The sequence below is a fragment of the Danio aesculapii genome, chromosome 4 (assembly GCF_903798145.1).
Source record: "Danio aesculapii chromosome 4, fDanAes4.1, whole genome shotgun sequence".
Taxonomy (NCBI): domain Eukaryota; kingdom Metazoa; phylum Chordata; class Actinopteri; order Cypriniformes; family Danionidae; genus Danio; species Danio aesculapii.
The window spans coordinates 55945009-55962181 of record NC_079438.1 but is presented as its reverse complement, the minus strand read 5'-3'; the positions used below and the strand labels follow the sequence as shown (position 1 = coordinate 55962181).

General features: G+C 34.5%; 1 protein-coding gene across 2 annotated transcripts in view; it reads left to right on the top strand.

Moving 5' to 3' along the window:
- grm8a (glutamate receptor, metabotropic 8a) overlaps window positions 1–17173 on the top strand; it is a 317146-nt gene that overhangs the window by 272981 nt on the left and 26992 nt on the right. For both annotated transcript variants that reach the window (XM_056456168.1, XM_056456169.1), the window contains exon 9: window positions 4238–5173. In XM_056456168.1, coding sequence (XP_056312143.1) covers window positions 4238–5173 — 936 coding nt within the window. The remainder of the gene's footprint in view (window positions 1–4237; window positions 5174–17173) is intronic.

The following is a 17173-nucleotide window of genomic DNA, read 5'->3' as shown; positions in this document are numbered from 1 at the left end:
TAGGGAGCACTGGGTTAAGGTTTTTTCGGATATGTTTTTTGCATTTCCTGCATGATGGTCCGATGGTCAATCTGGCCTGCCCCTTCTGCCCCTTTCCCAGTCCGCCCCTGGTTATATTGATTGTGCCTGAATAATCAGACCCTATATTTTCACTCTGAATTCATCAGCTGATACCCAAAGCACCAACACATTTGAATACGTTTTTAGTTTCTAGTTGGTTTGCTGAATCATGCACACCTCAGAAATGAAAAATGAAAGCGTCTGGATCCCCATAATTTGTCCTGCCACTCTCACCAAGTTATTTATTCTTCTCATTTTTACTTTGACATTTTTAGCATGTTGCTAGGTAGTCATTGATAGAGCCTTTTAAGCATATCGCTGTGCAGATCCTAGGTGTTGTGTCTGCTTTTTAGGATTGTCATTTTGTGCTTTTCCAGGTTTGATCACTTATAAAAGTACATCTCGCCTCATCAAGTCACACATTTGATTTCTGCCGCACAAATTATGCAGGACGATTTGTGCCGCAATTTAGTACTTACTACTTAGGGTTAGAGATTTGTTTAAATCCCTAACCCTAACTATGAGTAATACCGCAAGCATGTAAGTGGTTTGTGCTAATTCTGACAGCATTTGAACCTCAGAAACACTTCTCGTTCCCTATTAGTGTGTTTTCAAGATGAATAAAACCCAAATTAAACAGCCTAATTGTGAACGGTCAGTGTGGCTTTTGTTTCAGACTCAATGGGAAGAATCAAATGAAGGGATTTGGTCTTTCAATTATTCTTAAATACCCTTCATACCCTTTTATGTGATAAGTCAAATTAAACTTCTGTTCATTTGCAAATTCTCTCTCTCTCTTTTTCCACATTTTAATATGTCCTTTCTTTTTTCATTTCTCTAATTAAAGCCAATCTGTTTTTGCCAGGCATAATTTGTTTCAAGCATGAATAATTCATTCGCTGCCATCTTCGTAAAGCAAGCAACAGTGAGAACCATGGAGAAGAAGTATAGAGCTGTCCTTATATGTCCAATGGATTGTTCTGCCAAAAGATTTGTTTTTTTTTATGTGCAATTACAATTTTTTTTAATAGACGTGTGCATAATATATCGCCTCCACTTCTCAAACTCGGGGTTTTGTCATGTTATTTATTTAATCTCAAACGCCTCTGGCACAAGTTTGTCCCGAAAATATATCTGTCATCAAAAGTTGCGCCCGGGAGCCAAACTGACTGCACTTTAAAGAGCAGCGTCGGCTTCTTATTTTCCACAGCTTTCAGGCACTAAGGGGTAATAAAATGATTTCTTCTGCAAATGTGACACTACCCACATTGATGTGATGCGTATGTGTGGGTAATGAGACTTTTTGGATGCGCAGTTTTCTCGTTTCAAACTAGGCCTCTGGTCTTCGTCTTTTGACAGCTCTTTTTCCATTATTATTTGTAGGTGGATGTTTTATCGTTTACAGTATGAAAGATGCATGAAGGTCACTTTAAATGAATCAGTCTGCTTAGTAAACGACTAATAGCAAACTTTCAATATGTAAATTACTGAAACAATTGTATTCTTTCCACTTGGATGTGAAAGATGATGGTGTGTAAGATTAAACTACGGTTTGCAAAACAACATGAGTGTTGTTTGCATGTGCAAAACTCACTGTAATCGTTCCAGGCCTTGCTTTAATATTATTGATGTGTTTAGTATGTTGGAATTCAATTACCCAGTGGTTCAAATGGTCTTTTGGGGATTTTTAACATATCACAATATAGTTTCTTGATGGTTGCAAGTGTGTTCTGGTCATTTTTAGCATTCTATATGTATTTATACATTGTATACCACATCTGGCTGTTTGCTAGGTGCTACTGCCAATCTTTTCTTATGGTATGGATGGTTGACAAGGGTCACTTTATCATCTTGTATACTTTCTAGATACACTTTTTGGACATTTTTAGCACATCATAATACAGTTTCTAGTTGTTTGCTATGGTGTTATGTTCATTTTCATTGTGTTGCATATTTTCTAGGTGATTGCAAGGGTGTTATGGTCATTTTTAAACCATTTTAGACAATTTCTAGCTGCTTGCAGGGATGTTGTGGTTATTTTATTATCTTATACACTTTCTACATACACTTTCTGGACATTTTTAGCATGTTGTACTGTAGTTTCTTGGTGGTTTCAATTGTGTTCTGGCCATTTTTAGCATTTTATACATTGTATACCAAATCTAGCTGTTTGCTTGGTGTCACGACCATTTTTTATTATGTTATAGTTGGCTTCCAAGGGTGTTACGGTCATTTTATCATGTTATACAGTTTCTAGTTGTTTGCTATGGTGTTATGTTCATTTTCAATGTGTTACATATTTTCTAGGTGGTTGCAAGAGTGTTATGGTCATTTTCTTAACTATTTTAGACAATTTCTAGTTGGTTGCAAGTGTATTATGGTCATTTTATTGTGTTACACATTTTCTAGTTGTTTGCTATCATCTTATGGTCATGTTCATTGTGTTATACAATTTCTAGATGGTCGCAAGGGTGTTAGTTTTAATTATGTTATACACTTCCTGGGAGGTTGTTATAGTCATTCCCATTGTGTTATATGGCTTTTGGGTTGTTGCTAGAGTGTTATAGTAATTTTTATCGTTAGACTATTTCCAGTTGGTTGCTTGAGTGTTCTGGCCATTTTCATTATAACGTTTCTGGGTGGTTGCGGTTTCTTGAGTGTTACAATATTTCTGGGCATTTCTTGGTGGTTGCTAAGATATTCTGGTCTTTTTATCATGCTATATACCAATTGTTGGGTTGTCTGGATTTTTTTACCATGTACTGTACACCTTTTGTCAAACCTTTTAAAATTATTTTGGGTATGTAAAGCATAGGTTGCTCTGTGTGGTTTTTATGCACATGTGGCTAATTAGACTTGCATGAATGCACAGTTTGGAATTTTGCAGTACATCTCTGGTCTTTACTTTCATTTGATGAGACATGTGATTGTAGACCATTTTAGACAATTTGTAGTTGGCTGCAAGGGTGTTATGGTTATTTTATCTTGTTAAACACGTTCTAGTTGTTTGCTATGGTGTTATGGTCATGCTCATGGTCTTATACAATTTCTAGGTGCTTGCTAGTGTGTTTTGGTCATTTTAGACCATTTCTTGATGGTTGTTATGGTCATTACCATTGTGTTACATGGCTTTCAGGGAGTTTCAAGTGCATTATGGTCATTTCCATTATGTTAGACTACTTCTAGTTGGAGTGTTCTGGCCATTTGCAGCATGATATACCATTTCTAGGTGGTTGCTAGAGTGTTGCAATATTTCTTTAGCATGTTAGGCTAATTCTAGGTTGTTGATAAGGTATTCTGGGCTTTTTATTACACTTTATCATTTGTTGGTGGTTGCTAGTGTTTTTTATGCTGTTGCCTGCTCATTTTACACTTTTCTGGGCATTTAAAGCATGGATGCGTTGTTGATCTGTGTGTGTTTTTATGCACATGTGACAAAATAGACTTGCTTGAATGCACAGTTTGTAATTTTGGAGTACATCTCTGATCTTTGCTTTTATCTGATGAGACATTTTTGTTTTCTTTTGCATGTGAATGTGATTTTTAGACCATTTTAGACCATTTCTAATTGGTTGCAAGGGTGTTCTGGTTATTTTGTTTATCATTTTAGGCAATTTTTTGTTAGTTTTAGTTTATCATGGTTACCATTATCCATTTTTTTGGCCATGTTCATTGTCTTATACAATTTCTAGGTGGTTTCTAGTGTGTGACAGTCATTTTTAGACCAATTTCTTGTGGGTTGCAAGGGTGTTATGCTCATTACCATTGTGCTACACAGCTTTTAGGGAGTTGCTAATGGAACGGTCATTTCCATTATGTTAGACTATTTCTAGTTGGTGGCTAGAGTGTTCTGGCCATTTGCAGAATGTTATACCACTTCTGGGTGGTTGCTAGAGTGTTACAATATTTATTTAGCATGTCAGGCCAATTCTAGGTTGTTGCTAAGGTATTCTGGGCTTTTTAACACACTTTACCAGTTATTGGTGGTTGCGAGTGTTTGTTATGCTTTTGCCTGGTCATTTTAAATTATTCTGGGCATTTAAAGCATGGTTGCTAGCCTGCTCTGAGTGATTAGACTTGCTTGGATGTAGTTTGTATGTAGTTTGAATGTAGCAGTTTGTAATGTTGCTGTACATCTCTGATCTCTGATGAGACATTCTTGTTATTTCATCTGCAGGTGAATGTGATGCGCTGGCGGACGGGCGATCCCAGACTTCCAGCCTCAGTGTGCAGTGTGCCGTGTCAAATGGGTGAACGTAAGAAGATCGTGAAGGGTGTGCCCTGCTGTTGGCACTGTGAGCGATGCGAAGGCTACCACTTCCAGGTCAGCGAGTTCAGTTGTGAACTCTGTCCTTATGAGCAGCGTCCAGACCGCAACCGTACTGGCTGCGTCCCCATCCCGATCATCAAACTGGAGTGGCATTCAGCTTGGGCAGCCGTGCCGGTGTTCGTTGCCGTTCTTGGCATTTTGGCCACCAGTTTTGTAGTGGTCACTTTTGTCCGTTACAATGACACCCCTATCGTGCGTGCATCTGGACGGGAAATGAGCTATGTCTTACTGACAGGTATTTTCTTGTGTTACGCCATCACCTTCTTGATGATCGCCACCCCCAGTTTAGGCATCTGCTCCTTCAGGCGGGTGTTTCTGGGATTGGGCATGTGCTTCAGCTATGCGGCTCTACTAACCAAAACCAACCGTATCCACCGCATTTTTGAACAAGGCAAAAAGTCAGTGGCTGCGCCACGCTTTATCAGCCCTGCATCCCAGCTGGTCATCACCTTCAGCCTGATCTCAGTTCAGTTGCTTGGTGTGTTTGTGTGGTTTGCTGTTGATCCACCACATACAGTGGTGGACTATGGCGAGCAGCGCACATCCGACCCGATGAAGGCCCGCGGGGTCCTAAAGTGTGACATCTCGGACCTGTCGCTCATCTGTTCTCTGGGCTACAGCATCCTTTTGATGGTCACATGCACTGTTTACGCCATCAAGACCCGTGGCGTGCCAGAAACTTTCAACGAGGCCAAGCCAATCGGATTTACTATGTACACTACCTGCATCATTTGGTTAGCTTTTATACCAATCTTCTTTGGCACTGCACAATCGGCGGAAAGGGTAAGTGTGATTTATTTATTTTTTTAAATGAAAAGCACTGAATTTCTAATGTCATTGCAAATGTTTGTTTTGGTAACACTTTACAATAAGGTTGTATTAGTTAATGCTACTTAATGCATTTACTAACATATTTACTAACAATCTACTTTATATGTTTCGTTATTAACAGCAATGCAGTTGTCATTTACCTCTACGTGGGACTGTTTTTGTAAGGGTTAATGACTTGTTGGGGTTGGTTAAATTAAGCAGAAAATTCCAATATTTTTTGACCTCATGTCATCTGATAATATTGAACTGAGAGAGAGAAAAAATAAAAAGATTTGTCAAGTTTACTGCTTGACCCAATCTCCATTTGGGAGCCCCATGCATTTCTTGTATAACTGATATACATACATTGATTTATATTTGAATTGTTATGATTTTTTTACAATTAAAAGGAACAAACAATAGATAATATATTTATTCATTGCAGTATTTCTTTATGTTAGTTAAGATTAGTAATAAAAATACAGTTGTTCAATCATGTTAACTCACAGTGCATTAACTACTGTTAAAGTGGATGAATTTGGATGTTAATAATTCATTAGTGAATGTTGAACTATGATTAATAAATGCTCTACAAGATTTATTCATCTTAGTAAATACATTAACTAATGAAACCTTGTAAAGTGTGACCTTGTTTTTTATGGTCAATACCAACACAATCTCACGGCAATTCGTAACTTTTTGATTTAGTGGCTAATTCGTACGATCTAATTCGTAAAATTCAGTACGATTTGCTCATCCCCCAATGACGGTTGGGTTTAGGGGCGGGGTTAGTTGCCACACCTCCTTTTTAAAATCGTACAATTTCGTACGAATTAGCCACTAAACTGACAAAACGTAAAATACTTACGTTTTCTTGTGAGATCAGGCTGTCAATACATACCCTGTTTTCTGGTAGGAATTTGGATGACATGTTTGTCTTATTTATCTCTTAAAGGCCCCATGAATTGCTTTTAATGGTGCATTTTTGTTTGATGCTTGACTGAATTTCAACTGAAACATGAAGACAGGGTGGGACATAGAGTAGCTTCTCCCAATAGTGTTTCGTTTTTTTTACAGTTGAGTAGAGTGGATGAGATCAAGTGCCTCAAATGAAAACCATCTTGAAGGAGACAGGTCATTTCAGATACTAGTGAGCATTTGATTTGGTCAAAATATGATGAGAAATTGAAGTATGAGGTGATTTTATGAGGAAAATTTTTGATCTAATTAGGTGAAAGTGACAAACTACAAGCTTTCTAAATTTTCTAAAGTAAATTTTATCACTGTTTTGGAGCACACTAGCTTTATAAATATATTCTTAAGATGAACATACTGATACTAACATTTAAAAAACTTTATTTTGATTTTTTACAGGGACAAAAGCTACATTAAATAGTTTTAGGAGCATTCTCTGAACTGTATCTGCCAAAATCATTGACTTTGTCCTTCCATTCCGTGCCACCTCTGTATATGGTTTCATTTTCTGTTGTGGAGCTGATAACAGTGCTTGTAATACATATGTATCAGTCATTGCCTTTGTAACACAAGTGTTTAAAGATCTGCGGGAGGTAAATAGCAACCATGTTATAGAGAACAATCAACTATTTCTGTTTACTTCATGACACAACACACCTTTTAAAGTGAAAAACTAGTAGCCAGACAGCAAACAAGGGATCAGTCTGCACTGGGAAAGTCACTGAATGTATACTAGCAGCACTTTGGGGGTAAGAACAGTGTAATCATGCTGAGGTTGATCAGTTGTTTATCACGCTGGGGCTGTTTATCATATTTGAAGAATGAATTGCTCCAAATGTACATACAGGTTAGAAGCAACAGAAAAAAAATTGCTGTAAAGAAACTCCATGTTATTATGAATATTCTCCACTGCACTGTCTAGTTTTAGTTTTACTATGCATTTGATTCTCATATCCTCAAGTCGGCATTAAGAGAGCTTGTAGTGGGGCCTGTGAATGTTTGTTTGTGTGCATGTGAGCAATAGGTGGCGGAATATTGCTGTGGGCTACAGATAATAACATCACCCGCTGCTACCCCTTTCACCTGACCCAGCGGGTGATGGTCTCCGAAACATTTCACCTGTTAAAAGGCTAACCTAAAGAAGTCATGGCCAGGGTTTCACATAGCCCCTGGCTGATGAGCGCTACAGTAGTTTCAGGTGCGCTGTAGGAAACAGACAAATGGGTCATCAGGTGGGTGGTGATATTGATCAGGTGGCGTTCAGTGTCTGTGAAGCTCGAGTGTGGAAAGTTCAGTCATTATTTGCTCACCCTCATGTGTTTCCAAACCAGTGTGTTGTTATTGCACTGAAAAATTACAGATTTCACTGCATGACCCAATCTCCATTTGGGAGCCCCATGCATTTTTCAACTGATATGCAGAGAAAAACTGATTCATGCTTGGATTATTTTGAGTCAAGTTTACCTTTTTTTTTGTTATTAACAGCAATGCAGTTGTCATTTACTTCAACATGGGGCTGTTTTTGTAAGAATAAATGACTTATTGGAGTTTGATAAACTAAGTATGCACCCTGAAAGAAATTTCAATCATTATTTACTCACTCTCATGTCAATTAAACTGAGAAAGAGAGGAAAAAAGTGAAGTTCACTGCCTGACTCAATCTCCATTTGGGAGCCACATGCATTTCTTGTGTAACCTATATGCATAAATTGATTTATGTTTGGATTGTAAGATTTTTTTTAGTCAAGTTAACTATATATTGACGTAAAAGAAGTAACCATGTCTCTGTGGAACAAGTTAAGGTTTTATCAGTAAACAATTTAATGATTAACAGTAATACAGGTGTAATTTTCCTCCACATACGGCTGTTTTTGTAAAGGGTAAATGATTATTGGGGTTTGCTAAATTCAGCATTATTTACTTGCACTCTTGTCATTCCAAACATGTATCTTGTTATTATTTTTTTTTAAAAAGAAATGAAAATAAAAGAAAGAAATAGTTTAGTTAATTCCAACGTGTGACCCAATCTCCATTTGGGAGCCCCATGCATGTTTGGATTTATGTTTGGATTTATGTTTGGATTTTTTAAGTCAAGTTTACTTTACATTAAAATAAATGAAGTAACCATGTCTCTGTGGAACAAGTTAATGTTTTATAAGTAAACAATGTCATGATTAACAGTAATGCAGGTGTAATTTTCCTCCACATACGGCTGTTTTTGTAAAGGGTAAATGATTATTGGGGTTTGCAAAATTCAGCATTATTTATTTGCACTCTTGTCATTCCAATCATGTATCTTGTTATTATTTAAAAAAAAAAAAAAAAGAAATAAGTTTTGTTAAGTCCACTGTGTGACCCAATCTCCATTTGGGAGCCCCATGCATTTCTCATATAAATGAAATGCATACAATGATTTATTTTCGGATTATATATTTGTTTTAAATTCAAATTTACTTTATATTTGGGTAAGTTAAAAGAAAGTGTCTCTGTGGAATAATTGAATATTTTTTTAGTAAACAAATCCATGATTAACAGTAATGCAGGTGTAATTTTCCTCTATTTAAGGCTGTTTTTGTATGGGTAAATGATTTATTGGGGGTTTGTTAAATTCAGCAAAATTTACTGACTCTCTTGTCATCCAATCCTTTTTGCTGTTATCATTTCACTGAAAAACAAACAAACAAACAAAAATGGTTAAGTTCACTGTGTGACCCAATCTCCATTTGGGAGCCCCGTGCATTTCTCGTATAAATTATATGTTTGGATGATTTATGTGTGGATTAGATATTTGTTTTAAAGTCAAATTTACTTTATATTGACGTGAATTAAGTCAATGTGTCTCTTTGGAACAAGGTAATGCTTTATTAGTAAACAATTCCATGATTAACAGTACTGCAGGTGTAATTTCCCTCTATATTAGACTGTTTATAAAGGTAAATGATTTATTGGAGGGTTGTCCAATTCAGCAAAATCTACTCACAGTCTTGTCATTCCAAACCTGCATGCAGAAAATAATAATAATAATAATAATAGTAATAGTAATAATAATAATAATAATAATAATAATAATAATAATAATAATAATAATAATTAAATAAAAGATATTTTAAGTTTACTGTGTGACCCAATCTCCATTTGGGATCCCCATGTACAGTATTTCCATAATAACTAATATGTGTAGTAAAATGAGTTATGCTTAGATTGTTTTAATATTTAAAAAGTTAAGTTTACTTTATATTTATGCAACTTAAGTGAAACTCTGAGGAACAATTTATTTAGGAAAAAACATTAACAGTAATGCAGGTGTCATTTTTGGTAAATGATGTTTTGGGTAAATGATTTGTTGGGGTTTGTTAAATTCAGCATGTCCGTTAGGATACTTATAAACCCTAAAATAATTTTCAGTCAATATTTACTCACACTCTTGTCCTTCTAAACCTGCATGCCGTTATTATTGCACTAAAACATAATCGCATTTAAGTTCGGAACATCATGAGGTTATGTAAATCATGACAGAATATTCATTTCCATCTGAATTAATTATTTAAAATGCATTTTTTTAAAGCCTTAAAAGTACATTATTCATGCAAACAAGTTGTTCGGTACTTTTTTCTCAATTGCAAAAACTCTAGTGTTTGATTTCCTTTCACAGTGGTTCATGATAAAAGCTCATTACCGCATTGCTCTTTAGTCACATTAGCCTCTCACTGCGTCTGCTACACTGTGCGCAAGCCAAGAGAGACAATTATGGATATAGCAATTATTCCTTACACTAACAAGCCTATTTATATTCTTATTTAACGCTAGAACAGTGGGATAGATGGCATTCTATTAACACAGACCCCCAACCCTTCACATTACTCAAGATGAAAGAACAAAGAATCATTTGAGAGGAGAAAAAAAGGCATCTTAAAAGACGAAGAAGAAATAAAATTCAGCAAAACTTGGCCCTGAGACTGTATTTATTGAACTATTGTCTGATTGGCACACCAAGCAAAAGGGTTTCATAATTGGTTTGTAATGAAAAAAAAAATGACTTGGCCTGAATTAATATCACTGTCGTATCGGTAGCAGCCTTTGTGAAATGAACCACCGTCGAGAAGTAGATAAAACCTCACTGTCTATAAAATATGCCTCCATTATCAAGAATGTGCTTTGGTTAATGCTTCGAAAATCAATTTGTGAGGATTTTCATTGAGGCGACTATTACCTCTTCATTTTCCACTCACATAAAGATATCACTGCTGATATGATCTACCCTCTTGCATCTGAGAATGGTATCACCCCAAAAAAACCAATACGTGCACTTTGACATTTCCAATGCAGAGACTCTGGAGAATCATAAAGAGTCAATAAAAAAGCTGCATGAACAGTGGCCGGCATGCCGACTGCTCCTCAAGAAATCAATACCTTCCAAAGGTGACTGGTTAAGATAATCACCCCACATATCTGTAGAATCAAATTACGGGTCCCGCATAAATCACTGGCAGATCATTTTATTGGGTTTTGTTAAGTTCACCGTGTGACCCGATCTCCATTCGGGAGCCCCATGAGTTGCATATATAATTAAAATGCATGGGAAATTGATTTAAAGTTGAGTTATTTCGTTTTTTTTTTAAGTCAAGTTACTTTATATTGATGTAAAATAAGTGAACAGGTCTCTGTAGAACGTTCATCACCCAACATTTACATTAAAAGGAGTCATGCAGGTGCCATTTCTTCCTTACAAAGGTCTGTTCTTGCATTTATCACTATTAAAAACAGTCATAAATGTTCAGTAGCGCCATATTTTCCTTGTGCGATTGAAATGCATAGGAAAAATTATTTCATTTTTTATAATTAGGGTTTATTGATGTAATTGCAATAAATAATCTCTATTTTTATTAATGGAAATGTGTTGCAGTTCACCAAGTCACCTGCTCTTCTGTCAGAATAAATGTGCATTTCTCAGATAATTAAAATGCATAGAAAATTGATCTAAGCTTTGGTTATTTAGATTTTATTTAAGTAATTGAAGTGAATGATTCTCTTTAGATCAATAAAATGAATGTCTGCGCCAGTATTAGCATTATTACCCGTCACCTAGATGTCATTTGGATTACATATGAGGCTTTATTTGTCATTTCAAATTATTCATTAGGCTATGTTAAGTTCACCCTGTGACCTGATCTCCATTCGGCAAACTCATGCATATGTCATATAATCTAATTGAAATGCATAGTAAATTGATTTAGGCTTTTGTCAGGTTTATGTTATATTGAGATGAATGGTTGTGAGGTTGTGTCTCTGCATAACGCAGAATATATATGAATATAGTGTTTTTGCTCCCCTAATGCAACACTATTTGTTTGCTTGTTTTATAATTGTAAAGGACTTGCTGGGTTTTATTTAGTTCAAGGTGCAACCCAATGTCTATTCTGAAGTTTCTCATAACTGAAAAACAAGTTAAATTGATTTAAGTTTGGGTTATTTTGATCTTTTTGAAATCAAGTTAACTTTTTATTGATGTAATTTAAATAGAAAAAGTCCCTCCAGAAAAATATTCACCATTTATTTTTTTATTTAAAAATATATACCATTTTACCCAATCTCCATTCAGGAGCCCTATGTATTTTTTTATTTAATCGTAATGCATTCTAAACTGATTTAAGCTTGGGTTATGTGCAGTTTTTTAGAAGTTGTTCAGTTTTATATGTTTATATGATTAAATTATTTCGGGTGTTTCGTTAAGTTCATCATTTTACCCAATCTCCATTTAGGAGCCCCGCGTGTTTCTCATATAACCGTAATGCATGATAAACTGATTTAGGTTTGGCTTATGTCTATTTTTTTAGAAGTTGTGTTTACTTTATATTAAGTTGTGTGACTTGCTATAGAAAAATATGATGATTGAAAGCCAATATTAGTGTTTAAACATGTGCCATTTCCCATATTTAGATCTGTGCATATAATTGTTAATTATTTTGGTGGATTTTGTTAAGTTCAACACTATACCCGATCTCAGTTCTGGATCCCCATTCATTTTTTGTGTAAACATAATGCATGATAAACTAATTTAAGTTTGGCTTATGTCTATTTTTTTAGAAGTTGTGTTTACTTTATATTAAGTTGTGTGACTTGCTATAGAAAAATATGATGATTGATAGCCAATATTAGTATTTAAACATGTGCCATTTCCCGTATTTAGATCTGTGCATATAATTGTTAATTATTTTGGTGGATTTTGTTAAGTTTAGCACTATACCCAATCTCCATTCTGGACCCCCATACATTTTTCATGTAATCATAAAGCATAATGAACTGATTTAAGCTTGCTTTATTAATTAATTAATTTATTTATTTTAGAAATGTTTTTTTTTTTATAATTGTAAATCTTTTTTTTTTTTGTTGTTGTATGGGGTGTGGGGGGATATTGTCAAGTTCACCAATTTACCTGATATTCATTCAGGAGCACCATGCGTTTCTCATTTAAATGCAGTGCATTGAAACTTGATTTAAGCTTAGATAATGTTACCTTTTTTGAAGCTGAGTTTACTGCATATTGATGTAAATGAAGAAAGAGCATTTCAGTACAACAATATGAAGGTTGTTATCCAAAATGTGCGTTATAACAGTATTGCAGGAGGCGTTTTTCATAATACATTGCTGTTTCTGGTAAATGATTTGTTTAAGGCTGGCTCTATATGGCATTTTTGCATACACCAAATTATAAATCGTGTAAATCTTTTTTATTTTCTGCAATATTGTCAAGTTCACCAATTTACCCAATCTCCATTTAGGAGCCCCATTTGTTTGTCATTTAAATGCAGTGCGTTGTAAATTGATTGAAGCTTGGATAATGTTACCTTTTTAAAGCTGAATTTACTGTATATTGATGTAAAGGAAGAAAGTGCATTTCAGTACAACAATATGATGGTTGTTAGCCAAAATGTGCATTATAACAGTAACACAGGAGGCGTTTTTCATAATACATGGCTGTTTCTGGTAAATGATTTGTTTAAGGTTGGCTCAACGTGCTGCCAGAGCGTGTAAATGCACGTTTCTAGCAGATCAGTGGGTGAAATACATTGATATGCACAGTAATATTACAACATTATCTGAAACGCGGCAAAGTTCTTAGCAACCGTACTCCTGTTATGTTAATCCTCCCGTGGGTGTAAGCGTATCCTTGTCAGAGCGTGAAATATCCTACTATTTTTCTGTTATGAATGATGCTATGAAGATTTAAGTTTGCATGAGGAATATTTTGACTGAAATAACACAAGCAACTTCTGCACCTCCTGCGCAGTAATTTCAATTACTCTATCCCAGAGACCGTCCCTAAACTGGATCTTTATGTGACATTTAGATGTTTTTTATTTCACTTCAGTGTGTTTAATTCCTTGAAGGGCAGCTTTGTTCGCGATTAGTTCTGCCGCCTTTGTTCTTCAGGGTTTTTTGAATCAAAGACTAAGTGTCTGGTGCCATTTTCTTCAGAAACATTCAATAAATAAAGTAAAGAAAAAAGAGGAAACGCTCTACAGCGAGGTCCCATTAGTTAATGCATTAACTAACAATCAGCAGAACATATGATATGGTGTTTATTAATGTTTGTTTTAATGTTCTACTGTCATCTACTCAAAAAAAAAAATAATAATAATTTTAGTTGAAGTTTGCTAAATGAAAACTTTCATATGATATAAAAAATAGTTTAAAAGCTTGGAAAGGACAGTATTTTATTACATATTATATACTTCTATAATAATTCTTATTATTTTATGTATAGTAGCTTGCCGTAAATTTAATAATACATCATATTATCTTTTCAAAAAATATATTTTTTGTTTTATTATTATAATTATTTAACAGAATTGAGGATCCACATGCAGTTTATTAAAGAGAGAATGGTCAGTATAGGCGGCAAAACAACATTAATGAACAAGGCAAGGATCAAAACATGGAAGGACGAGACTAGGGAAATGCTTTGTCAACAAGACTAAGCAAAGTTGTGTATATATAGTCCAGGTGATTAATGAAGATGGGTTTCAGCTGTGTGTGTGTGTGTGTGTGTGTGTGTGTGTGTGTGTGTGTGTGTGTGTGTGTGTGTGTGTGTGTCTGGGTGACTGTCTGATGTGGCAGGAGGGATTGGGCAAGGACTTCTGGAATTTGTAGTTTGGTTTAGTGTCAGAATTGTAGTTCTGCAACTGCTAGGTTGATGGTGATCATTACAATTCATGTCCTTGGTAACATCTATGGCAAACAATATGAAAATCAATTTATTTGTTTCAATTCATTGTAAATTAAATTAGTTGAAAATTCATACTGTTTAATTACCATTTTATTACAGTAATGATAATAATCATCATCATCATCATAATCATAAAAATATAATAATAATCTTTCTTATCTTATTTTTATTAAGTTATATATATATTTTTTTACTTATTGTAAATTGTTGCCAAAAATATATATTTCCTTCACAATATTTAAATAATTTTTTTCAATTATATTTTGTGACTTATATTATTATTATTATTGATGCACAATATATTGAAAAATTATCGTTATTGTAATAATAGTGCAGAGATAGGAAACCTTTGGCTCGGGAGCCACATGTGGCTCTTTGACCAAAAATATGTGGCTCTCCAGCTGTCTCTCTTTAATAATATTTTAAAGTTTAAAAAATGATAACTGTCACTAGAAATCAGCTTCCTATTGAAAATAAAATTACAATTCCATTTTATTGTATTTTATACAGCAAAATGAATAAGAACTCAGTTTACAATAAATAGACTTTTTAATAAATGTGATGCTGTGGTTTAACTTGAATCGCGACACCAGTAAAAGGCAAGCAACTTACATTTCTATGGTAACCTCGTGCACATAAATTCAAACAACATTCATGAGTGGCGATAGCAAGAAGAAAAAAAATCTATAAATCCCTTCTTCATATATTGTGATGCGTCATATTTGTTTATTTTTAAGTTGTGCATGAACATAAAAAAAGTTTTTGTTTATGAATAAATAAAGGTTTTGCTATATACAAACAAACCCCCAATGGCTCTTATACATATATTATGTAATAAATATATTAATAAAAAAAATCTGAAATGGCTCTTTGCTGAAAAAAGGTTCACAGACAAGTGGGATAAATGACAAATATTGTATGTCAATAATAAAATGACAGCCAATAAGAATCAGAATATCTGATGAGATTTCTACTCATTCATAGTGTTTTAAAGTCTAAATGTATGCACCTTGACATAGCCTGAGGTAGATTATATTGGACCCTAACCCCAACTAATCCCAACCTAACAGTCTACTTTTAATCTAATGAGAATTAGTTAATTTAAATTCAACAAATGGACCACCAAAATAAAGCGTGACCCCAGTTTATTTTAGTATGATCATTAAACAATAAAAAATGCAATCTTATATCACAAGAAATATAATTATTGGAACAAAATTGCCTATTTTCTAACTATCATGCAGCCTTAATTCTTATAATATTATTCAGCTTTTTAAGATGCTACAAACAAAAAAATAAAACCGTCCTCATGTGAACTCTAGAAATGTGCTAGCTAAGGCTGTGGGTTGTTATTTGCAATACATCATATCTGCTGTAGACGCACACGTTCATATTCAGACCTCCCTGCTGCTGTGCGGGATCACACTGAGCCGAATTACCTCAGATTAGATAAGCTTTAGTTACGTTTGGCCCTGCTAATATCCTCATACGTGAAGCTGAAGCCACCACAAAAGCCAGCTGCTCATAATTCATCCTCCCCGGCAGGATGATGTTCGTGCTGCTCCAGAAAGTGTCCGCCCAGGTCTTCAGTTTCGCCGTGCGCTGGGCTATTAATCATAGATAATCTGTGTGCACTGGAAAAAATGGCCTGTGCCGCCGTGACTAAAAACCAATGCGGCTGAGGGAAGACGAGGAATAGTTAGCATAACTCAAGGAGAGTCACAACAGCAAACAATAAGCCGAGGATCAGGTCAACCGCAGTCATACAAACAACACATTAGTTTGAAAAGCCATTGGCTCTGCTTGTATCAATGCTTTCTTTATTGCTTTTTCTTGCACACTGAGACACAAGTCAGTGGAAATGTTCTCCTGCGCATTCCTATAAAGGTCTGTCAGTGGTGATTTGTTTAGGGTGCAGAATGAAGAGCTAATATAGTATATGTAAATACATAAGTCTTAATAACTACTTTTAGTATCGTACGTAATCATTAATAAGCATTATATTCAAATGTATTCAAAGGTGCATGATTATTAAAGGGATAGTTCACCCACAAATAACAATTCTGCCATCATTTACTTAACTTTGACTTGTTCTTAACCCGCTTTTTGCTCTGATGAATACAAAGGAAAATATTTTGGAAAATATTCTAAAGCTGTAACCATTGACTTCCATAGTATTTGTTTTTCATATACTGTGGATGTCAATTGAACTGTAAAATAGAGCAGTGCTAATTAATTAAATGAAATTACTTAATTTTTTTTATTGAAAGTTCATTGTACTTAATAGAAACAAGTTACATCAAAATTTAAGCTATTTAATACTCAACATTAAATTGAGCTGTTCTAACTTAAACTGAGTGAGTTCACCCAGCCATGCAGGTCTTTAGTTTCCAGCATGCTTTGAAATTAAATTAAAAAAATATTGTTATTGTGTATTTTTTTTGCACATGATTAAAATATGGAGACATGATTTAGTGTGGTATTTACCAAGATTTCTGTGAAAATAAAATTGTAAATCTCTACTAAGATTACAGATCAAATCAAGTCAACAAAACTTAAATGTCCTAAGTAAATGTGATTATATGTGAAGGAAGGAATATTTTTAATATGTTACTAATAAATAAATACTTAATACAATTAAGTTAAAATTACTTCATTAAATTAAGGCAATGAGTTTGCACAATTCAATTCAGTAAACCTAACAAATTCATATTCACAGTGTGTTACACGTTTTCGGCATTCTTCAAATTCTCTCATTTGTGTTCAACAAC